This window comes from Cladophialophora psammophila, assembly GCF_000585535.1.
Source record: "Cladophialophora psammophila CBS 110553 chromosome Unknown aczJe-supercont1.39, whole genome shotgun sequence".
Classification (NCBI taxonomy): domain Eukaryota; kingdom Fungi; phylum Ascomycota; class Eurotiomycetes; order Chaetothyriales; family Herpotrichiellaceae; genus Cladophialophora; species Cladophialophora psammophila.
Window position 1 is genome coordinate 128,088 of NW_006912960.1, and position 24,108 is coordinate 152,195.

The following is a 24,108-nucleotide window of genomic DNA, read 5'->3' on the forward strand; positions in this document are numbered from 1 at the left end:
ACCATCGAACTGTCATACATTATCAGCATCACTGACAGTTACTTCATCGGAGGTTCGCTCCTGACATGTATGCCAAACCTGTATTTCCTCGTCCTCACATATCCTCTCCTATCGCAATCAATAACAAATATGGAACTCAGCGACTTCACCAAATACTACAGGATACTCGGTCTCCCGAATCATGCATCATTAAAAGAGCTGGACGAGAGATATTTTGAACTCGTAGAATACTGGACCATGAAAGCTCGAGGATCCAACGACAAGAGCGGGCCAAAGCTAGAACTGCACCTTATCGACCAAGCTTACAAGGTCATCCTGTCAAAGGCCATGAGAGAGAACGAAGCGACGCGCAAGCCAGCACCGTCGACATACACGATGAAAGATATCTCGCAAGGTCAAGATCGAATAATAAGGTCTTGTCTCGACAATGGGGAGTCGTGGAACCCACCGCCCGAGGAGAGGTCCCCATCACCCCAGTTTGAGGATATACCTCAAGAGCGGTCTCCATCACCCCAGTTTGAGGACATTTCGGACAGACTTAGAGCCGGACCTGTTGAACAAGAGCCAGAGGATTGTTTAGGAACCGCGCCAGGGTTTTCGATCAGCGAGATCTCAGGCGAACTGCATCACGCTCCGGACAGGGCGGTCATCGTCCGTACGTGGCCAAAAGTATAGATGATCACAACTAACCATGCGTTCTCCAGATGCTGTCAACTGCCAGGGAGTTTGGGGATATGGAGTTGCACTGTACCTCAAAAGACTGGTATGAATACGCCATCTACTTCTATTCAATGTTGCTGACCATGCCAAGTATCCAGAAGCATTCAAGATCTACAAGGCGCACTGCGAATCCGCAAATCGACCGTACGACCTCATTGGAACTTGTTTGCTTATCCCTCCGCAACCATCGGACTACGAAAAAGAGATCAGGATGAGATTGAAGGGAACGGCGAATATCATTCCTCTGGGGCAATCAGTTTTCAGGCCACGGCGTTGGATCGCCTGTCTATTCACAAGCATCGGTTACGGCAAGCCCAACATGAAAACCAACAACCCTGGAAAGGATCCGCCAAACAAGATCATCCCTAATACACGAATGGCCCTCGAAGAACTCAGAGTTCGACTTGAAGACTACGGTCCCTCGAATTTTAACCCTAGAACCGCGTGGAAAACTGAGGGCGATAAACCAGGTGAGATCTGGAGCCCGAAATTCAACAGCGGCGCATTCGGGGTGGATTGGGAGGATACTCGCATGGTGATCGACGAGGAGTTTGAGGGATTCGAGCGGCCTTGGACTGTGGTGAAGTTCAATAAAAGTGAATACGGATCTCCGGATGATGATGGCGAGAACGATATTGACGAACGCAGAAACACCAGAGAGTGCTACGGGCTGACCTGTCAGGTGTAAAAGATAGGATACAATCGATAACTTCAATTACGAGGCACCAGAGAAAGGCGCTGAAGAAAAAGGGAAGTGCACCCAGGTTGGCTCCACTTTATCTTGGCATAAATCAAATTTCAAAACTGCCTATCGTCACTTGCATCCCAGTAGCCTAGCACTTCACTCTCCCAAGCCACCGGTGAACCCTTTCTATCTCGTAATGCTCCTGGAACCAATAATGGAAGCTCAACCTGGTGACACTCGTCCGCAAAAAAGAGTCAAACTCGACACTGACCAGGCAGACTTAACGACTTTGTCTCCTGATCAAGCTGGCGCCTCATCTACCATGGTCAAGAATCTAACAATGGATGACAGCGCAAAAGAATGCGAGGTAGGTATCACTGCCTTTGTCGACGGATCTAGAAGCCTCTTTCAAGGGATTCTCAAGAAGAGATATACAGATTTCATGGTCAACGAGATATTGCCTGGCGGAGATGTGCTGCATCTCCGATCGATGAGTGCCAAAGGCCTGCAAGTACAAGCTTCACACAACAATGGCGCAGAGGCTACCGTGCAAGGTGTCCTTGAAAATGTGGGGCACGAGGCAGTGGCATCGGAGCCTCCTATGGCGCAACGCGAGTCAAAAGAGACGAGGATCCTGGGAAAGGCCAAGAGTTTAGATGACTCTAAAGAAGACGACACCGGCATCCAGAACCCCGAGGTAATTCCCCGTCACTTGGAAATTCCGTCAGGACTGACGAGTTGCAGATTTCCGCTGATGATCGCGTTAAACTTCTCGAGTATTTCAACGAGCAAATTGTGGCACAGATGATCTCCCTGTATGAATCAATCCTTCGCAATCCTAGTAAGAAATCTCGAGAATATTCGACAGTTCGGACACCGTTCACCTCCGACCGCAGTCTGCGGTCAAAGATCCACCAGGAGATCCGTCGCATTTTCCACAGTAAGATCGACTCAACCACAGACAATGAGGGCATATTGGCCCTCACTGCAACAGCCTCGTCGTCGAACAAAAATCGTAACCGCGGCTGGACAAAGCCCAACGAAAAGCCTTCGCGACCGGGAAAACTGAGCTGGTTGGATCGTGGTGGCGAATATCTCCATTTCACTCTCTACAAGGAAAACAAGGACACGCTTGAGGTCATTTCCTACCTGACGAAACAACTCAAGACCAACAACAAGACCTTTCAGTTTGCGGGGACGAAAGATCGGCGTGCTGTGACCGTGCAGAGAGCCAGCGCTTACCGTATCGAAGCAGAGCGATTAGCTGCATTGAACCGTAGCCTACGATATGCGGCGGTAGGAGATTTCGAGTACCAGAAACATGGGCTGGAGCTCGGTGATTTGACTGGAAATGAGTTTGTGGTCACTTTGAGGGAGTGCCACCTTGGTGAATCGACGTCAGAACAGAGCACCGCCGAGAGGAAGGCTGCCATTCACTCCTACCTCTTACGGTCGCTCCATGAGCTCCACGAGCATGGCTTTCTGAATTACTACGGTCTGCAACGTTTCGGGACTTTTGCTACGCGTACCGACGTCGTTGGTTTGAAGATTCTCAAGGACGACTTCAAGGGCGCCTGCGATGCAATACTCGAATTTTCGCCTGTGGCGTTGAACAAGTCTCAGACCCCGGACAACGGCGTCCTCGTTAGCCAAGACGACCGATCTCGTGCTGAAGGGATCAATATATGGCGAACGACCGGCAGGATCAACGATGCTCTCGACAAGATCCCGCGCAAGTTCTCTGCCGAAACAGCTTTGATACGCCATTTGGGTAAACGCCCGCAGGACTATTTGGGCGCTCTACTTGGAATTCAGCGCAATCTGAGGCTCATGTATGTCCATGCCTACCAGTCTTTTGTGTGGAATCTTGCCGTGGGTGAACGATGGCGGTTATTTGGTGGTGTAGTTGTGGAAGGCGATCTAGTGCTGGTCCACGAGCACCGGGAAAAGCAAATAGCCGAGGAACCACCAAAGGAGACGGTGGACGCAGATGGAGAAGTCGTCATCGAACCGTCTGGCGATGATCGCGCCTACGATCTCGACGACAGGTTTGAGCGCGCCCGTGCCCTCAGCGCTGCCGAAGTCGACAGCGGCCAATACTCCATCTTCGACATCGTCTTGCCTCTGCCGGGATTTGACGTCGTCTACCCTGCCAACGCGAGCGGTGAATGGTACAAGACATTCATGGCGAGCGAAGCAGGCGGCCAACTCGACCCGTACAACATGCGTAGGAAGCAAAAGGACTTTAGTCTGAGTGGCGGGTACCGCAAAGTCCTGGCGCGGATCGGAGAGACATTCGAGGTCAGCGTCCATGAGTACGGCGACCGAGACGGCGACAAGCAATTCGTCGAGACCGACATGGAGCGGATCCAGCGGGAAAAGCGGGCGTTGCAACAAGAAGAACCGTCCGAGACCGCTGCAAATGAAGGTCCAAGCCAAACTCCGACAAAGGACGTCGCCGTCGCCGCAGAGCACCAGGATCAGCAACCGCTACACGGGGCGGACGCGAAAGACAGCGACAACAACGGCGAAATACCCGAAAACCCCACGCCGCTGCCGCAGAGCAGTCCAACACTCAAGCTCGCTGCCGTGCTCAAGTTCCAGCTCGGCTCAAGCCAGTATGCGACAATGGCGCTGAGAGAGCTATCCAACGGCGGTATTCAGGCCTACAAGGCCGAGTTTACGGGCGGGAGGTAAAACAACGCTCCCTGACCCTTCCCCGAAGAAACAAAAGTAACAAAGAAAGAAAGACCAAAAAAATGAGGGAATCAATGGGCGTGCAACTTTTGATTAAGGAAGTAGATATTGGGTGTGGGGAGGGAGGGAGTGTGGACTGGTGATCGTGATGATGCATGATGTGATGAGCTACGGGGTGTGAGGTGGTGTGAGAGAGAGTACCAGGATATCTCTGTGGATGTCCATGGCATTGCGGCTGACATGGAGCATTAAATTGAGAGCGTCCTGGTTTGTAGTGTTTTCCATCAAAGTCGTGCTGACCGAAGAGCTCACCAAGTCCTTCCCCTTGCTCTGTTACAGTCGAGTTCCCTGCGACTCTGAAAGTCCCTTGATTCAACAAATACAGGTCCTGCCTTTGCCTTTCACTCAAGACTTTGAGGGCTAGGCTCATGAATCGCCAGCCATATTCTCCGGCTAACATAAATAGTGAAGAGACAGGAGTACGTCGAGGATTTCCGGCGTATCCATGCCGTTGCACAGAGGAGATCAAGTCATCGTCAAGTCCGGCTCGTAGCCTTCAAGCATCACCAAGGCAGGAGAGACAAGGACCGGTGGTGCCACACCGCCATTTCTGTCATGGGCAAACACAGCGGGACGGAGACACACATAGACCAGGTCACTTTTGCCGAAAGCTTGGTCCTCTGGATGAGCTGGTTCCATCCATTCCGCCTCGAACGGGTGTCCGACTGCCGGGAGCCTGAAGCCGTACAATAGTGAGCACTTGGCCATAGTGGCCCTCGTGTCCAGCAGCTCGAGGAGACCGGTTTGGACGCGCTCTTGCCACTGGCGCAGTTGTCGATCTTGGAATTCAAACCCCTCGCCTGCCGCCGACTTTCCCTCTCTGACTGCCGGGGCTGATATGCTGATGAAGACGTTGTAAAGCTTCTCCTGAAGTTCCGACGCACTGGATGACAGCGCGGGCCTAATGACTTTGTCGATGTATTGGTTGACTCTCTTCACACTCACACCCCGAGCGATTTCGTGGTTATCTGTCACTTTTGTCAGTGATTCTCACCAAGAACGATGGGGGAGGTAGCTGGCACGTACACTGCTCACAGATATTGAGAATTGTACATTGCTCACAGTCAGACGAGGGGATATGTGCAAGGTTGGCGTCGAATGACTTCAGCGCCCATTCGTATATTGCCGCAGCAGTGTAAGCACGAAACAGGGTCCGTTCGGACATATGAGGCCCAGCGATCAAAGCCTTTAGACGTCGCTCTGTCTGTCCGTCGGTGGGCGAATCCACCAACAAACGAGTCAGCTCCAGCGGCTCACCTGTCAGTCTTGACGAAGTTGGCATCACGATCCTAGTGCCCAGCATGACGTGGACGAAGGTTTCGTCGATCTGTTGCATGGTTTTCTGCAGGACGTTCTGGATATGTCGCTTTGGAAGAGGAGGCTCGTAGCCCGTGCTGCCGCGTTGCTCTCGAAGATGGAGGAGAAATTGCAACTCCCATTCTTCGAGTTGGATTCCACTGGAATGAACTGGGGGGGTTCTTTCGGCTTCGTCGTCCCGAAAGTCAACCGAGATAGTGTCGGAAGGAGAACTTGATGTCGGCGCACTACGAGAACTTTGTCCCGCCCCATTTGAAAGAGAAGGACGCAATGTTTCGCCACCATCACCCTGGGCAGTGCTCTCTCCAAGATCTTCAAGGTTGAAAGTTGAGCCTTCGTTCAGCGTGTTATCGGTCTGAGGTGGGTATGTACTTGTAGATTTTCGTTTGCCGCCCTCAAAATGGCTTCTCATCTTGGGCCCGTAGTCTGCCCAATTCCGGAGAAGCGTATCTGGCTTCAGCCCATGGGTGCGGCCCAGGCCCACAATTTTGTTCGTGATCTGCTCCTTGGTGAAGACAGACTCTCCCACTTCAGCTGCATCTTGAAACTTTAACCGGACTTCTGCCGTGAGCTGGACAAAGGTAGAGAAAGTTGACTGGGAAAGGATGCTGTCTAGGATATCGCAAAGGAGAAGCTCCTCTGGTTTGGTCCAGTAACGCATTGTAATAAGAGAGGGCGGTGACAGGTTAAGATCCGAACTAGAAGTGATGTAAGAGAGGGTGATCTATGAAGAAGGCTCGGGCCAACTAGAGAAAGACGCGGCTAAGGAGTGAGATAGAACCAGGGAACGAGGTGGAAGTGAGGTGGAAGTGAGGTGGAAATAAGATGGAAGAGAAGTTGTTTCTATCTGAGAACCAGATGTCTCCTTACTGACTTCACAGGTTCTGTTCATCTTCCCCATTGCCATTCACTGTCTCATTTCAGCAATTCACTCGCTTGTATCTCCTCCACGGTGCTACACACTCGGGACTGTGCATCTGCCTCTTGCTTAAACGATCGAAATGTTTGTGTGGAACACGCTCCCACCAGCAGACAAAGAAAGACAACCCTAGGCCTCAGCTTCCGGGGAAGCATCTTCGGGATTCACTTGGCTGGTCAGGCTCCTGCGCGCCCAAGGTGACTTCACACGTCTACGCCGCACTCATCTGCCTTCTTTCTCAATACTCACCTCTCTTACTTCTGGGTTGTCGGCGAGAACTCTGCATATTGAACACCATTCGAGGCCTAGAAAGTGCGAGATTCGCGACTACTGTTCCTTCCCTTCTCGTCTACCCACAGCACTCAAAATATACGCAAAACTCTCAGCCAACCCTCACATCCAGTTCAACCACATGCCCAAGGTCCAACATTCCAGCCTGCAATAATTGCTTCATTTCTTATGTGAGTTCCCTTTGATGAAATTACTCAGTTAGATTGAAGTTCAGCTACCAACCACCCCCAGACGCGCTGTTCCAGGACAAATTCAACATCCTCCAGCCCATACGCTCAGGGTAGAAACAAGGGATTGACGTGTGAACCTTGCTCTCCCCTTCCCATATGGCCGGAGGTCGCGTCCAGCGAAATCGGTTCAGGCTACCACCGAGGTCCAGCAGAGAGAACAGATATCTGTCTCCAGAGCTTGGGACGTCCCCGGAGCTCGAGATTCTGTTTCATAATGACCAACGTCAACCGGTCCTTCAATTTCTTCGCGAAGTTCACATCGCACTAGACACCGGCACCGAACGTACGAAGGCATCGTTTCTCCTCCGATACGACAATAAGACCAACTCCGGACCACCAGCGGACGCACCGACAACTGTCCAGTGGCAAAACTATGAAAGCTCCGTTCCAAGTCAAGTCGCTTTCAAGGACGAAGGGCGAATGATATGGGGAGACGAGGTCGAGCAGGAGCTTAGGACCGAAGGAATCAAGCAGTCGCAGGTCATTAGGCACCTAAAAGCTTCTCTGTTCGACGCACAAATCCATTCCCAACGGCCACCTCAGCCAGAACTCTCACGAAGTCTCCCCAAAATGAGAAAAATCGAGCTCATGAATAGCTTACAATCCTGCGGCGAGGATGCTGACGACTACCAACTGGAAAACCTGTCACTTTACTCCGACTATATGGGGCACGTCTATCGCTATGTCCTTTATTTCATTGCCAAGACCCATGGTAGCCTTGGTTGGCCCGTTCGCGACAACCGCGACCTCTACAAAGCTTGGAATCCACCGGGAAACGTGCAGATTCGCGTTGCGTTGCCATTACCGGTAGGATCAACTCCCAGACAGGTGCAATTGGTGGTAGCGGCGGCGAAATCGGCGGGTATACCCAACCCTTACCCAGTGGCCGAGCCTGCGTCGGCCTTAATTCATCATCTCTTCAAATCACGCGCCGATGGCCAGTCAATCATTGGGAAGAGATATCTGATTTCTGACGTTGGCGCTGGTTCTGCGGATCATCAAGTTTGGGAAGTGGTCGAGCAACAACCCCTACAACTACGGGAGATTGGCATTCCTGAGGAAGCTAAAACAGCCTGGTGCGGTGGAGCCTTTGTCAACCAAATAGCTACTCAACAGATCATGAGGGATATCCGCGACATCGACCGAGTACTAAGAGCTACACAGAGGAGCAATGGACCAAGTGACCGACAGTCGCTTGAACTCAAGATCGCTAAGAAGTTCGAGAAGGAGAAGCTACGATTCGAAGGAAGAGAAACTATCTACCTCCGGATTAAAGGCCTCCCAGACATACCAGAATTTAGGCTCCGCGGCGGAAACAAGGTGATCCTCCAGCCTGAAGATGTCAAGAACGCCTTTGCGCCTTGTCTTGGGAGAATTGTCTTAATGCTTGATACCGCCATCAAAAGTCTCGAAAGGCAAACCTCACGAGGGACGGTACAAGGTATTGACGAGATTATTGTGGTGGGAGGCGTCAGCCAAAACCGATACTTTCTCGACCAAATTCGCAACCGATATTCCGGCGGTCTAAGAAGTCTATTCCGCTACACGATCCCAGTTACTCTTCCTCCTGAGGCCGCGTCAGGGTCTCTCACGGTTGCGCATGGGGCCGTGCTGCTATCAGCGGAAAGAGATCTTATCAAAGAAAGATACATACGCAGAAGCTTCTGTGTGGGACGGCATGAAGAGGTTGACAGGCGCATGTACCCGGCGGAGAGCTGGTACACAAGTCCCCAGGATGGTCAGGTTCGGGTCAACGTCACCCGTTTCCTCTTCCGACAAGGTTTCCATCCTCAGCGGTTCTCCTCTGCCCCTTTTCAGGGCTGGCGGGGCCTTATCCCCGATGACATGGAGGATGGAAGTTGGCTGATCCAAGAGCAGCTATACTACTCAGATACCCTTTCTCAGGACGGCCTGTGGATAGAAGACCCGACCATCGACGTTCACGCCATGCCGGCGCCCCTCTCCTTCCGTATCTCATCGGAAGAAGCTCGACTATTTCCTCGCGAGCGGGGACCATCTAATGTCGAGTGGTTCTACCTCGAGTATGAGTTGATCCTGTCTCTGGACGGACATATCATGACGTTCAACTTCACGATCCCCAAGAAAGGGCGGTTCCCTAAACGTGGTGACCGCTACGCAAATGTTATGCGTAAAACGGGTCGTTATGACACTGCGGGAGTCTCTAAGCTATTCAACTCTGCTTAGAAACGAACAATCCGGTCGGGCTTTTCGGCAAGACACAACATAACAACATCCACGTTTAAGCGGAAGGGCTGGACTTGGCTCTGGGCTTAGGGCGGCACATACAGCTGATGAAACTCCTTCCTCCGATCCTCTTCAGTTTCCTTACAAGCACGGCGGAATCAATCAAGCTTGCTCCCTACAGCCAAACCGGGCCGTTTAAAGGACAACTGGGAGCTTTTGCGGACCTTTGTCCCATATGCATTGCTTTGATAGAAATTTTGTTACAATAAATAGTTGGGGACGTCTGTCTAGGACATGAAGTCTACCAGTGGATAGGACATTCTCCATCGAGCGCTGGAGGACGGCGACAAGTGGCAGTTGCTTCAAACATTCCCTCACTCACTCCTTCATGCCTATTACCTCTTTGGAGAAACGTCTCCCAGATGTGGACCGACATATTCCTGCGCTTTTGGGTAAGGCCTGCCGACTGTCGATGGAATGCCAAGACGAGGAGCAGCAGCATTGAAGGATAGATGAGTTTGAGACAATGAAACACGATGAAGATGATGCTGGCATATGTTCTAGGGTGTTCAAAACACATTTTAAGGGTATTCTCGCTCTGAATTTTCCATCTCGTTATTTTCTCGTAGCCTCGTTCTCCTGCTCACTGCAGTTGCCTGCATGGTGTGCATGGCCCGCCTCCGCCTCCAGGCTTCGGATTACGAGAGGAGAGAAGGTCCCCCAATTCCCAGACGTAGTGCGCAGTCTTTGCAGAGAGGAGGGGATTCTCCCTTGTCACGAACTAGGGTACCGAGAGTGTGTGAGTGGGCAAGCCGAGAAGGCTTAGAGAAGTAGAAGAAAGAGAAGGCCAGGGGAAGTGAAGGACTATCCCTCACCTGTCGCCTTTCTCGTTCTTCCCAAGGAAAATCAAGTAAAGATTGACCTCGAGCCCTCGAGCTAGAGTCGCGCACGCACCTGAAGGACAGCGATACACGCTCGATTCAAGCCCGACGCTTGGGGATCACGCTGACGATTCAATGGCTGGTGGTGAAGGTTCCGTCTTGTGGCACGTGAAGGTTAGACGTGTCGCCTCCGGAAGCCTCCATATCGTCGTTGCGCTCCTTGAACCCTTGATTGAAGAAACATCCGGGTGTCTACAGTGGCAACATCTTTGACGATAGGATGCACGCCGTGATCCGTTGTTCGGAGCGAACCTTGGCGAACGACCGCGACTGATAGTTTACACCTTCCACTCTGTCATCGATTTCGACATGAGTGTCGTTGAAAGACGGGATAATGAAATGGCCAGGGGGCTCTAGGTGCGTGACAGGTATGCGAGCATCAGGTTGGTTGATCAATGATCATTCCGGGCCCCCCATCGGGTAAGAAATCGAGGCTGGTCGGAATCTTTCTAGGTATGTGCCGGAGCACAATGTCAAGCAATATAGACATATGATAGAGCATTTGCCCTTGAGCCTTGGAGGCGGTTCTGGTGTACATATTACATTTTTGCGCGCAGGTTAGCCACAGAACCACAAACAAACAAACAAACAAACAACAACTCTCTCCCTCTCTCTGCTCTTCTCTTCTCTTTTTTCTTTCTTTCTGGCGATCTATCCGCCTCCACCGCGCACAACTATCTACCTAGTAGGCCGATTCTTCCGTGTTGAGCATTCCCACCATTAAACCTTCACAGGATGCTTTAACAGCATCATCAAGGTGGCATTAAATCTCTTTCGCCATGCTTTTGCATCGCCGTAAACGGGGCGAATTTGGAATTCATCTTCGCCTGGGCACGAAGGCATCGTACAGCAAATTCCCGCTTTTCACGGAATGCCTCCTGCATAAGCGCTTGACTACTATGACAGAGCATATTCGAAGGCAAAGACGCAGACTTTATGCTCAAGCGATTTGATTGGCTGCACCGCAAGGCTAACCGGGAATGGTTAGCGGCTGCACAAGATGGAAAGTCCAGAGGATCAAGTGCGTGAATCAGCGAAGGAAGCCTCTACTACTCGGTACAACGGGGTTTTTCTCAACCCCCTGTTTACAGGAAGGACGCCCGTCATATGAGGTCGAATACGAGGGCAGACTTGCTGCTAGATGGCATCGTGATGGTCCTTCGAGCCAGTTTCTGCACGAGCCAGGGAATTCACGAGTTGGCTCCGAGGGGAGACAACCAAGTGTTGTTGGAGTGGAAAGTACAATGTCAGCGACGTGCTCCAATTTTCCAACTTGGCTGGATAGCGACGAATCATCGGTCGTGTCTTCTTCTTTGCTTGCCTGGAGCTCCTGGACGTTCATTTCCGCCTCTCTTCGCGCGCCCTCGAGGCCTTTGTAATCTTCATTATCGATTCGAATTCACAGATCGCTCGACCATGGCCCGGAGCCTTTCGGGGATATGGGTCTTTGATTGCCTTATACCGGCTATTTGCTCACCAAGGTTTGTGTCCAACACCTCAGTTTCGGCCCAGGTTCCTGCTCCTCCCTCGTCTCTGCCAGCCACTGGCACGAGAAATAATGTCACGGGCGTCAGGGTCGGTATCGTGTACAGAGTGTACGGAGGTTTTCAGTAAAGCCGTCTGATGCCATATCTGGAGTCCCTCTTTCGTCTCCCAGCTGTGCAGGGCGTTGCCCTGGATAGACCTCACAAATTCCCCGGGGGTTGGCTCGTTGCTCGGTTATCCTACAAAGCCCCTTGTCTTCAACTCAAAGTGAAGGTCCACTGGAAATAGTCTCAATTTCAAATTCGAATGTGTCGCAGGGTTCCCAAGCATGGACGGCACCGCGTGAAGTCAAGTCCAATTGTTGACAGCTGACAAAGGTATGACGTCTAGCTATATACTTGATTTAGCGAGCTAAAGCCAATGATAATAAACCACGACGATGGCGACGGCGGCAAGGAAGTCTACCTGGTTGGGAGATGATCTCGATCCTCATCTCCTTCTTCGTTTTCTTCTGGCCCTTCCTAAAACCGCTCCGCCTTTAAAGCCTACGCTGTATTTCCATTCCCGTCACTCTTCACCCTCTCAAGCCGCAGCATGTTCTCGCGCATCTCACCCTCGCTGGGCAAGTTGACCACGATCAAATAGAGTATGTCTTTGTGCAAGACGCGTCGGATCAGCCCTTTGTTCCTCCTCGGCAGTCTGCCCATCTCCGCGTTCCGGACGTCCGTCTCGCTCAATTCGTACCCTCTCCTCCTCGCCTGCCGCTTGGCCCTGCGACCCCTCCGCTTAGCCTTCGGGTCGAAGTGGCCGCCCGTCAGCAGCCCGAGGATGGTGCCCGAGTTGGCCGGGTGGTTGGGGTCCGAGAATCGCGAAGCAAATTTCTTTTCTGGCGGAGGCATCACCAGTCTGCTGTCCGGGTGCATTCCCGCGTAGGACGCCTGTGCGCGGCGATCGAGATAGCTCGCGAGGAAGCCGGAGGAGGAATGCAGCTTGTCCTTCGCGCTTTGGGGGAGGACGCTTTGGGTGGCGCCCGAGGTCCCTCCTGCACTGTCGAGCGCTGCTTGAGCGGCGGCATCGAGGGCCGGATAGATCAATGGCGCGGATTCGGGGAGGGAGAGCTCGCCCCGGCTGACGCCCGAGGAGAGGCGAATCTTAGCGAGCTTTTGCTTAAGTTCCGAGTCGGGGATTGAGGTCGCTTTGACAAGTGCTTGATCAGTTGAGTTGAGGCCCGTGTTCATCAGGTTCATGCCGAGAATCGGGTCATGTGGGTTGTCGGGCTTGAAGGTCATGATCATGCAGTACAGACCGCGGGGTTTGAAGAGTGATTCGTTAATTTGATCGAGGTACGTATTGCGGCGGTAGCGGGACTGGATCTCTTTGCCTGTTTCGCTGGCGACCTGGATCGCGATTGTGACGGCCATGGCGATCGGGTTAGGCACCATTCCCACGGCGAAGCAGGCCACGTTGATGACATCGAAGATGGGGCTGGCTTTCGAGGCTCTGTCCAGGTCGTTGATGAAATCGATAAAGGTATTTTGATCTATGCCAGCACACTCGCCCAGCAGAGGCGCATATGCCCGAACGAATCCCCGCGATTTGTCCTTAGGTCGACGCTGAGGAAGAATAACTGGACATGGGAGCGGTTTGAAGGTCTGAGCGGGGCTTGGCGCGATCTTGTGCTCGTGCAAAAAAGCCCTCGCAACTTCTTCGTCCGATGCAGGGCTTGTAGCCGCTGCTTGCTCGTATGTAGGAGGTGGTTGGTTTAGCTCCTCGGCTGCCTCATCGAGGGCCCATTCCGCCCTGTCGGTGTCCAAGTCGGAACTGCTCACGCTTGAGGAATCGTCATCGTCATCGTCATCGTCATCGTCAGCGCCCTCGTCATCCTTGGTATGAGATTTCTTCTCCTCAGAATGGCTGGTGTGTGCACCGGGGTGAGTCCTCGACCTAGAGCTTTCACCTGCCTCACTTTCGCCTAGAGGGTTAGGTGAAATCCCACGCTCTCTCGCGGCCTTCTTTTCTTTGTGGTCGGCAATGGCTTCCGATGCTGCTCCGATTCCTGCGCCGATGCCTTTCACAAGCCTGCTGATGATAGGCATAACTGCGAGACCGAGGGGTGAGTGCGGGGCTCACTTCGAGATTGGAATATAATAACTTGCTCTGAAGCGACGCAAGATTAGGGGTGTTCTGGAATGCTTCACAGAGTATATGGTGCTCCACTGCCGAAGTGTCCTTTGAGTTTGGGATCTCTGAGATTATGTAGGTATATATCTACCCCAAACCGATACGTAGCTGAACAGAAGTCCATAGGCAGCGACGAAATCCGTGCCATTCGAGGTTAGGAGCGCGAAAAGATTGAAGCTTGGGGCTTTCAACACTGCCTCCCGTCCCCAATTAGCACGCTTCGCGAAATGGTCCACGACGGGTAAGTCCAATCGGCGCAAGCATTGGCAACCGGGGGCAAGAAAAGCTTAGCACGAGGCTAATTAGTAATGGCGGTGTAAGCCCTAACGGGCGGGACTGGGAGCAGACAGGAGTAGATAGGAGGCCTAGTGCCAGCTCTGCCTACCGATTGCCAGGCGTAACGCCCCCTCGCCTGGGTTGCCTGATTCAATGGAAAATGCGTGCTTGTCAGCCGCCGCGCCATCTGGCAACACGGACGTAATAGGAGTCGAGCAACGAGCTTTACCTTCGCGGAGTTACCTTTTATTGGAAGCATCAATAGGACTTGATGGATCCCCCGAGCAAAGTACTGGGGAGCAACGAAGCAGCTTACCCGTTCCACGCTCTCCTTTGCTTCTCGTTGCTTTTGCCGTGAACAGCTACACAAACCAGACGTTTGGCGCCTTCGCTCTTGGGAACGGCTGCGCAATGTTACGGTCTCACGGTGAATCTGCGTTGACGTCCCGAGCGTGACACGGCAGCAGGAGACGCCGGCTCAGTCGGGTTCCCAAACAGGTCTGTACCGCGTCCTGGTGAGCTCGTATGCCCCAACAAGCGGTCAGTCGATCCCATCCACCCCTCTATTAGAGGAGGGATTGGAATGGGCTCTTGGACAATTTTGACACATAAGATACGTCCGTGTCTGGCATGTAACGTTCCGAGGGAACTGATGAACTGGCGTCGCTCGGGGCTGAACACGTTGCAGTCATTGCCGTGTCAAGATAATCACCTGCCCATTAAGTCGCACAGCAGAATAAGTCCAGCAATCCGAGGCGTTCATCGGGCTCTGAGCTCAAGTCACGTCGATGAATTCTGAATTTTCTGGAACCTGGTGCGTTCGTGAGCAAAGGCTTGGATATGCAAAAATGCGGTCAGGTTGCACTACCGCCATGATCCTGGCACTGCTGATCTCTGAACGATAGTGCTGTCTAAAATTGTGGAGTAGCAGATCGACTTCCAGACATTCAAATTGCATAATCCCTGCTCTTGTCGGAACAATCAAATTCCTGGAGACCAGCCGACTTCTAAGACTTTAATTCCATTGCCCTGAACATTTCTTGAAGAAAGCCTTGTGTTTGTATTTGCCTGTTTCATATAGTGACGACAAGGATAGGTCACCCGGTTGTCCACAGTACCGCACCGAGAAGACTTCGACTCGGAGTGAGGTACCGAGTAGTCATCTGTAGCTTCAACTTTGGGTCATGTGATAGTGGAGGCGAGGCAAGGTGCACTGGATTGTAGGTCGACTGTCATGACTGAAGCCTGGTCCTTGTTGCTTCTGATCCCAGGGCATTCGCATCAACATCATCCTTGCCTGAGTTGGATCGGAATGATCGTGATGGGTTAGGTCCGATGCTGGGGTGGCTGCCGGCATTACCCTGGATTGTTGCCGCCTCCATCTGCAGCAGTGACATGCAGAATTGAGTCCAAGTCCCAACCTCCCGCAATATCAGATACAGGGTCCTCAGGATTCCCCAGAGGAAATGGTGCCCGTCGGCTGGTGCAAAGTTGGCCGATCACGTCTGCCCGGCAGCTATCAGCGCTGGCATCCGCGTCTGCTCCGGCGTACGAGGTACATGGCACAATGGAGCCACCAGCGGTCCCAGGGAACCCTGGCCACTGCCCCGCAGTTTTTGCAGGACCGCTTCGTACAGCGTATTCACCAACCGGAGAACAAACAGGAGAGCACGAGAAGGTGTACCTTTAGCCCGAGGGGAATGACAGTTGATCCCGTTATTTCTGCTCATTGAAATTCATTCGTTAAGACGCCTTGAGCATTGAGGGTGAAGGAAGTCATGCCGCAAGGCGAGAATAACCGTGCAATTTGGACCTCTGTATGCCAACAGAACTTCCTCCCCGCACCTAGAGGACATTGTTTGCGTAGGGACAACCGAAGCCGCAGCGACCGTTCAGCAACTTAAGGAGTGTGGAAAACGATTTCGAGCCAATGCCCAAAGCCGAAATGTCGAGGATTGGCATCCAGACAATGACCGGCCTCGCCCTCCAAGAAGTCTCTTCTTTCTAGAGGGGCGTCGCTGAAGGGACTTGTACGGACAAATTGGTTGGCTACGAGCCATCTGTGCCTGATTATTGCATTAGAAATCGCAGGGATTCAGGGATTTTGGGCAACATGATCGCCCGTGGTCAAGGGGCTCATTATAAGTTTTTCTTCCCCAGCGATCTTCACATGAAGCTCGTCAAGAAAAATGCTCAATGCGAACGGGGCATCCATATGGAAGTTGGACAAGCAAGAAAATGACCTGAGAGCACCACATTGTCGGCAAAATGGACACATGGCGGAAGAGCAAGTCGTTTTGAATCAAAGTTTGAGTCATGCGGAGACCTGGGATGTGAGCGCACGGCATAGGAATCATTTAGTTGATCCCCTGAGAAGATTAGTCGCTAGTGCGGAGGACTTGAAACATGCGTTCTGCAGCTTTTCTTCGGTGGGTGAATGCCTGCACGTTGGCTCGATGCCGAAGTATTGCATGTGAGAGGAGAATTCGTATGGCTCAAGTGTAATCGATCTACAGTAGAACCGACGGCGTAATAACCGACTACTCGTACATTATCAGGGGGGCACTTACTCCGTTTCTTTGTCTTTGCAGCTCGCCTCAATGGGCGAGCTGAGCCAGAATGGAGCCGTTGCGTCGGCATTCACGAGACAGTTGCACATGTGTACTCCGTTCTCCGTACTCCATACCCGTAAGGTGACTGCGCATGGTTATGTTGGTGTCAAGATCCATATCTCGAATTTCTCCTTACCAATAAGCTGAGAACTCCGGCAAGAAAAGTCTTCTGAAAGAACCAACCAGCGATAATTCCACGGCTAGCCTAAGTGACGCAACATCAAAGTGGACCTGGGCTTTGGGAGGGTGCGGGCTCGCTGCTCGGATTTCATGTGCACTCGGATCCATTCTCTGGGGCCGTGTGAGGCGACGTTACTCCGGTACAGGGGGGGGGGGAGCAGCCAAAGGTGAGGACCGACGGGCATGATTGTACAAATTCTCCGTATCTGGGCTTGTATGACCTCTAAGTAGGCAGAGATGTCAGGACTGCGTCCGACGGGTCCCTGCACCTGTAGCAACTGCATGCCTTTTCTGCACAAGTGTCATGTCTTCGTGATTGCCCGAGCGATCCTGAGTGCCATCCCATCTCTTTCCAAAGAGCAATCTGGATGATGAGGCAGCGAAGGGGCGGGAGCGATCTGTAGGGGTAATAGCTGCGGGGCCCTGCTTAACCCGACCAAGCCTGGCGGGCGCCTCCTAAGGTGATCAGCATCGAACTTGTTTCGGTTGTTCGGTTACTCAGCCTATAGATGTGTGCCCAGGAACTTCCCCATATGCACGCAATGGGCGAAGAACGGGTAGACAGCAACAGCTGACCGAGGTGCCCCTGGGTCGAAGGGTTCGGGATTGCAATCTGCAAAAGGGCAATGGCTGCAAGGACCTGAATATTTGTTGAGCTTGGCTGGTGACGACGGAAAATTCGGTATTTGAAGCTGTCCTCGTGGTGGAATTGTCGGATCGATTCGAGAGTCAGTCTTACCACTTTGACTCTCCGTCTTCCGGCGTTTGTCCATATTTGAACTGTGGAGAGGGGAGATTGGAATTCGTGCGGTCTGTGTCTCTGCGTTATGCTAAGAAAGAAATACGAAGCTGTGGGCCCAAGGCATCTCCGCGTGGTCGCTAAGGACAGTGCAGTAGCTAAGGAGGACGATATATTTAATACATACCAGTCCTCCGTGCCGCAAGGGTGGTCAGTTGATGGGAGTCCGTGGCTTCGTTGGACGCGGTTCATGGCCGCCAGTAAGACCAAGGTACGGAGGAAAGGCGGGAGTCTGCGAGAGTGTCAGCATTATTGACGTGTGCGTCTCTAAGAAGCGAACCCTAATCCGAAACATACAAACAGAGCTCAATGCTCCAGAGTCATTGGACGGAATCAAAGAGGAGCGAGTGGTGGTGTGCGAATGATAGAGGATCGGAGTTGGATGTATTATTGTGCATACTGCATGGAGTATGTAGAGGCTGCATTCCCAGGAAGAGGCCGGACCATGGAGCGGGCAAGGGCCAGGTTCACAACAGCTGTGGGTGCCAGGCCCTGTGGGTGCTCTACCTGTGTACCGTAGGGGGGGGGGGGCTTACAACCTACTAGTTCAGAGCCTAGGTCCCTAGGTGCCTAGAGCTAACTAACCTTAACTGCACCAAGTCATCCCAAAGCACCAAGAATCAGGCACCACAGGCATCAACCACCTGGGCCGGTAAGGCATAACGAACCACACACACCATACACCCACGCACCCAGCACCAAGCATCTGAACGCGTATCCCACTCCCTTTCGTGCGCCCTTAGTGCCCTCGACAGAATCGGGAGCTAACCAACTAGCCCACCTAACAGGAAACTCCCGCCCAGGGCTTGACTCCTGAAAAGTGCTTGGGCCTGTCCTGTGTGCCAATTGTCAATCGTCAACTTACTGGCCGCCAAACTGCGTTCGAACCTCTCCTTCCCTTTTATCATCTGTTTCCAATTCACCACCATCACCGTCGCCATCCATTCCCCCCCTTCTATATCCATTCATCGACACAATCTCTTTGTTATTGTCGTCGTCGTTATCACTGCCCCCTTCGTCTCCCCCTCCCCTTTGCGTTTACTTCCACCCGCGGCCGCTCTTCACCAGATACTTTGTACACGCGCCGCGGCTGCAAACCTTCGTTTCTTGAGCTGCTGGGTTTTGCCTCTGGAGCTTCCTGTCCCCTGCGAAGACAAGTTTCTTCCGGCCCTTCGCTTCTTCTTCGACGTTCGACACTTATCGTCACGCACATAATCCACCTTCGTTCAATTGCAGTTCAGTCTCGGGTCGATTCGTGACCATTGCACGCCCTGTCCGTCCAACAGGCCTCACCCACTTTTCTCGACCAGCTCACGCCCTCATCCTGTCATGTCGAGACGTGGTGCCACAATTTAGAAAGAAAATATATTCCTGGCCCAAGGTATGTACTGCCCTCCAAGCTTGTCTCTTGTCGAGTCCGCAAAACTGGAAATTGGCTCGATCAATAACATACTGACTGGAATGCCCGCAGTCGAATTTCTCCCGGAAAGAACTCTCCTTTATCCCGCCCCCAAAATTGAAACAGGATTACCGAAACACGACCTGGCCCTTACACACATCTTTTGCTGAAACATAGTCAAAGGAGAAGATGGCTGCTTTGGTCCAAACACTGCCTCCCCAAACAACGACGGTTACAATGTTGGGTCGCCCCTCGTCTTCGGGGGGCTATCCTTCACAGGGCTCACAAGGCCAGATGAGAAACCAGCCTAGCCGATATAACATGCCCGCCACTGGGTACAGAGGCATGCCAGCTAGTGGTCCCATTGCTCCTTATGCCTTCACGTCCACGCCGCAGTTGGCCACCACCAATGTCAACGCCAATCCCAATGCACGCCCCTTCGCTCTGAACACCGGGCGGTCGATTTCGTCCCCCAAAGCCCCTCAACCGGCTGCTTCTCCTTCCTCCCAACCTTCTTCTCCAAATGGTCTTCCACATGTCGATGCTGGAAATCGTCCTCTGTCATTAGGCCTGCCCCCTATGCCGTCTGGTTCCTTCATGGGTTCTCAATCGACAGTGGTTGCCCCTAAGCCATCACCGGATCGCTATCGAAGGAATGTGCGACGAAATGACGGAGAGAGTGGTCTCAATCGTGTCCCTGCAGGTTCCACCTTACCCTCAGGCTCTGGCATGGCTGCAGTCGGCTCCCTTTACAATCATCCCACTCAATCCAGTAGTACACCGTCCCTGCGTTCTCAGCACTCTTACCGGAGCTCATCGCAAGGATACAACCTTCAGCCCAAGACATCTAGCGCTGATGATCTCCAACTGGTTCGGCCTCAGCCTACGGAGCTGGCTGCAAGGTATCGGAGACGCAGTTTTGGCAGCATCGAAACAGCAGGTCTAAATCATTCGTCGGATAGTCAAGAAACTGTCTCTCCTCATCCGAAGGCATTCCTTGATTCATCACCAGTTCAAGGAGATATCTTGCCGCCACCTCAGCGACCCATTCATCACAGACACAACTCGAGTGCTGACAGTGTCGCGTCCTCGAAATCTGCCAGATCTTCCCAACCCGAATCAGTAAGTATTATCTTGTGATATGTTGTCAGAATTTCCCACTCACAATCCAACAGTCAAGAAATGAACAGCCTCCCACGGCCACGACTACTGCCCCATTTCCTTCACCCAAACAGGAACCGAGACTGACTGCACCCCCTCGTCTTGGAGATTCCAGTATTCGGCACCCGTCTCCCTTATCACGGCCAGTCAATATTCTCCCTGATAACACAGATGAGGACCGCCCAGCGGCATCAGGCTCGACTCCCTCTCAGACACCCTCTGCACCAAGCTCAGCTGCTGAGCAACTCGTAACGGTGAGCAAGAAGGAGGTAAAAAAGTCCAAATCAAAATTGCGGCGGGCATTTTCTTTCGGGAGCGCAGCAGAACTTAGAAAGGCTACTGCGCAACACAACTTGGAGAAGAGTGTGGCCAACAAGCAGACGATATCCAAGAGGAATTCAAAATATGAGGATGAGCTGGAGCCCGAGCAAGCGCGTATTGCTGAAAAGCAGGAGGCTGCAGGATTGGGTGAAAGCATTTACTCGGGCCAGGGCACCTTCTTTACCGGCTCGACCGACAATTTGTCCATTTCTTCGACAGCTTCTTCGGCCTCAGTTATGCTCCGTAAAATGGGCAAGGGGGTCAAGAAGGGAACTCGATCTCTTGTCGGCTTGTTCCGGCCGAAGTCAGTAGTTGGTGTGCCCGCTCCCGATATGCCTGTGAACTCGGCAAGTATGGCACAGGTGTCAATGGTCACTGTCGAAGCAGAAAGAGAGAACGTCAATGTCAATGTCAATCCTCACGAGCAAGTGGGAGGTGGTACAGGCGTCCCCAAACTGGAGCGTAATTCCATCGACACCAAACTTTCCTTCGAAAGCGGCACCGTATCCAGCGATACACGATCACGGCGAAGCATTGTCGGTGGTGAGAGGGAGCGTGCTGAGGTTCTTGCCGCTGTGAAGAAAGGCATCCTTAAGCGAACCGATTCGAATCAACCGTCGCCAAAAGTCAAACCATACGACTTCAAAGCTCCTGATTTCAACTTGCCTCAAATTCCTCACATTAACGATTCGCCCAAATCGAGCGCTCCTAGTACACCTGCCGATGAACCACCTCGATCTGGTCATCGCCGAACCGACTCAATCACCATTGAAAGCAACGATCACGACGATTATTTTACTTCCATGACTAGACTTGGCAGTTTAGACTCGAAAAATACACCGGTCACCCCTCAGGGTCTCATTCGAAACATTTCATTCAGCCCACGAATTCAGTTCTACGATACTTGGCCCAGTGGAGAGTACGATCGGCGGGGTGAGATAGCAACTTGCAATCGATTGACTCCGATGCTAGCTCAGCAAATCAAAGAGGAGCTCAATACCTTCAAGATGGTACGTGACATGGCCTGCTTTGCACTGGATAATGCTAACTCATCACAGGAAATGGAGGTTCACGAGTCATCCAAAGTCTACACCCATTTCTTTTAGTGCGGATGATCATCAATGGACAATCCTAGAAATGTCACTCTGTTCACTGAGGTTACGTTTGAGCAAGAAGTGATCACTGGCATGCGAGTCACCAAGAATACTCACGATTTCTACGACCCTTGCAGTACATTTGCAGCAAAGCATTGTTTTCGTCGCTAGATAACGGCGCGAAACTGTTCGTTGGGGCCTATTCTCCACCACGGGCCCTGTGTACATTTAAGAAAAGCACGTTCGTGTTGCATTTCATTCCGATCATGAAATTAGGTTGAAAGTAAGGTGTCCGGCGCAAGGCAACAATCACCCAAGGATGGTTATTAAGGTGGCATCAAGAAAGAATACATGGTGATCTTGGTTTTCAGTCTGGAGAAAGGAGGAAATTTCATCATTGGACCTTTCAGCCTACCCTTTTTCTAATCGAGGATTACTTGGTTTGGGAACTTGACTGAGCTTTGTCATTGGAGTGATGGGCATCACAGATTGGTTCCTATTGGAACCGGCTTGGATGTTATTTAGCCTAGTACAAGTAGGAGACCAGCTGATCACTGGGTGTCTCTCATGCCCCTTGGTTTGAGGTCAGAGGGAGAATGAGAGGACATACAGCTCTTTCTCCAAGGTGGAGGAAACTAATTGGTTTTTTGGTCTCCTGAAAACATTTGACCTCTCAACTTTCAAAACCTGCTCGAGGCACCATCCGTATTCTCGCAAGGCTGAGCCTTTCAGAAGCAAGGATGAACACTGTACCGAGAGAGAAAGGTTAGCCGTAATGGCTAGTGTAATTCCGGTAAGGGTTTGATCACGTGTAAGGCTCACTCTAGTATGCCGCCTTTAAATACCTGCTCGCGAGTCTCCGGTCGTTCACCTTGTTGCACCTTATTCCTGTTATATTTACACCAATTCTTCAGGTGTACCAGGTCGGCTCGGGCACCTCATCTAACAGGTAAAAGGTCCCTAGCTCGCGTTCCTTATATGCCACCGGGTCGTGCAACGTGTGTGTCCTCACGTCCCTCCAAAACCGATCCAGTCCAACCTTTCTCGCCGTGGAGCTCGCCCCCGTCACCTCAAACACTCCGCTTGTGACCCGGAGGCTGGTCTCGGTGGCCACGATTTTGATGCTCGCCACCCATTCTGCCGACTCTCCCCGCCGCCGTGCGCTCACATCTCTCTTCTCGCCGTGGTCAGCGTACACATCCCTGATTTTCTCGCCTGCAAGATCCGCCAGTGCCTCGGCCGCCCTCAGATGAGCGTGGAAATTGCCATACCGCGCCAAAATGTAGTGTTCATCTGTTGCCTTCGCTTTGTTGTCCCCGCCGTAGGGCCACGCGCGGGTTTTCGAGCTGGTCCATTTCTTGGCCTCCTCGAGCGCCCCCAGACCGATGCCCACGTAGAAATTGGAGAAGACCAGCTGGATGGTCGGTAACAATAGGGACGCAAAAGGGATCCTCAAAACCTCGGCGATGGGCCTCTTGGTCTTGCTGTCCCAACCAAATGCATTGGTCCACGGAACACGCACGTTCTCGATCTTGACGCTCCCGGACTCGGTCAGCCTCATGCCGATGTTGTCCCAATCACGGCCGAATCGGATCCCTGGCTGCTTTGTAGGTACAATTGTGAAGATGTGGTCTTCGGTACCATCCAACACGCCCTCGAGGATCGTGGCGTCAGATACGACGCCGCCAGTGTTGAAAGACTTGAAACCATTAAACACGATCTCCTCACCGTCGCTAGTGATCTTAAGGTCGGCGTTCCGCGGGTTCACGGCACCGCCCACAAACCAATCATTGTCCAGGATCAGCTTCTGCACGCGGTGTTTCTGCTCATCGGTGCCGACGACGTTGGCCGTGGTAGACCACAGCAGATGGTAGCCCAGCAGCATGCCGATGGAGCCATCGCCCTTTGCGACTTCTCGGATTGCCTTGTAAGCGATCGCCCAATCCTGACCGGCCCCACCGTAGTCCTTGGGCCCCAAGAGCTTGGTTAAACCTGAAGCCTTGAGAAGCTGAATCTCAGTGAATGGGGACTTGTTCTGAATGTCACGCCGTGGAGCATCCGCGGCGAGGATCTGAGCGACATCCTTTGCACGTGCGATCCACTCTTCTGCAGTATTGGGAAGTCCTGGTTTGGAAAACTTGAAAGGCTGGTCGAGACCTATGGCGGTCTCGGGAGTTTCAATTGAGCCCATGATCACCGACAAGAGATCCTCACTTATGAAGTCGAAAGCGTTTTGGCAGAGGACGCTAAGAACGACCGCCTTCGAGATTTTGACCGCCTAGAAATGGACAAAGTCGAGCAGGTAGCGCTTGAGAGGGTCGCTTTATATGAAAAGGGGAGATGCCGTGTTGTTGGACCCCATGTCGAATATCTCGACTCATTGCGAGAAAATATCCACTCGGTTCAAGCCAATGGAAATATTCGGGCGAGAGGACCGCGTTTTCTTGTTATTCGCGTCTTCAACTGACGTGCTCGGATGGCTTGAGCACGAATTCGGAGAACTATTTGCACATGATTTTGAGACGCGGAAATGTC

The 24,108-nt window shown here is 52.3% G+C and overlaps 7 protein-coding genes across 7 annotated transcripts; 4 read left to right on the forward strand and 3 right to left on the reverse strand.

Annotated features, from left to right (window-relative positions):
* Positions 1 to 129: 129 nt before the first annotated feature.
* Positions 130 to 1,408, forward strand: A1O5_12931 (uncharacterized protein; the record flags this gene model as incomplete). Its single annotated transcript, XM_007753500.1, has 3 exons — positions 130 to 655; positions 705 to 763; positions 812 to 1,408. 3 exons carry the CDS (start codon positions 130 to 132, stop codon positions 1,406 to 1,408), a joined length of 1,182 nt encoding a protein of 393 aa, XP_007751690.1.
* Positions 1,409 to 1,619: 211 nt separating this feature from the next.
* Positions 1,620 to 4,102, forward strand: A1O5_12932 (uncharacterized protein; the record flags this gene model as incomplete). Its single annotated transcript, XM_007753501.1, has 2 exons — positions 1,620 to 2,102; positions 2,150 to 4,102. 2 exons carry the CDS (start codon positions 1,620 to 1,622, stop codon positions 4,100 to 4,102), a joined length of 2,436 nt encoding a protein of 811 aa, XP_007751691.1.
* A 525-nt stretch (positions 4,103 to 4,627) lies between these two features.
* On the reverse strand, positions 4,628 to 6,140 carry A1O5_12933 (uncharacterized protein; the record flags this gene model as incomplete). The annotated part of the gene is made up of 2 exons (XM_007753502.1): positions 4,628 to 5,130; positions 5,225 to 6,140. The coding sequence occupies 2 exons, from the start codon at positions 6,138 to 6,140 to the stop codon at positions 4,628 to 4,630; spliced, it is 1,419 nt and encodes a 472-aa protein (XP_007751692.1).
* Positions 6,141 to 7,015: 875 nt separating this feature from the next.
* On the forward strand, positions 7,016 to 9,124 carry A1O5_12934 (uncharacterized protein; the record flags this gene model as incomplete). Its single annotated transcript, XM_007753503.1, has 1 exon — positions 7,016 to 9,124. One exon carries the CDS (start codon positions 7,016 to 7,018, stop codon positions 9,122 to 9,124), a length of 2,109 nt encoding a protein of 702 aa, XP_007751693.1.
* A 2,971-nt stretch (positions 9,125 to 12,095) lies between these two features.
* A1O5_12935 (uncharacterized protein) lies at positions 12,096 to 13,646 on the reverse strand (the record flags this gene model as incomplete). The annotated part of the gene is made up of 1 exon (XM_007753504.1): positions 12,096 to 13,646. One exon carries the CDS (start codon positions 13,644 to 13,646, stop codon positions 12,096 to 12,098), a length of 1,551 nt encoding a protein of 516 aa, XP_007751694.1.
* Positions 13,647 to 19,186: 5,540 nt separating this feature from the next.
* Positions 19,187 to 21,585, forward strand: A1O5_12936 (uncharacterized protein; the record flags this gene model as incomplete). The annotated part of the gene is made up of 3 exons (XM_007753505.1): positions 19,187 to 20,119; positions 20,173 to 21,489; positions 21,538 to 21,585. 3 exons carry the CDS (start codon positions 19,187 to 19,189, stop codon positions 21,583 to 21,585), a joined length of 2,298 nt encoding a protein of 765 aa, XP_007751695.1.
* An 898-nt stretch (positions 21,586 to 22,483) lies between these two features.
* A1O5_12937 (acyl-CoA dehydrogenase) lies at positions 22,484 to 23,764 on the reverse strand (the record flags this gene model as incomplete). Its single annotated transcript, XM_007753506.1, has 1 exon — positions 22,484 to 23,764. The coding sequence occupies one exon, from the start codon at positions 23,762 to 23,764 to the stop codon at positions 22,484 to 22,486; it is 1,281 nt and encodes a 426-aa protein (XP_007751696.1).
* Between the last annotated feature and the right edge of the window lie 344 nt (positions 23,765 to 24,108).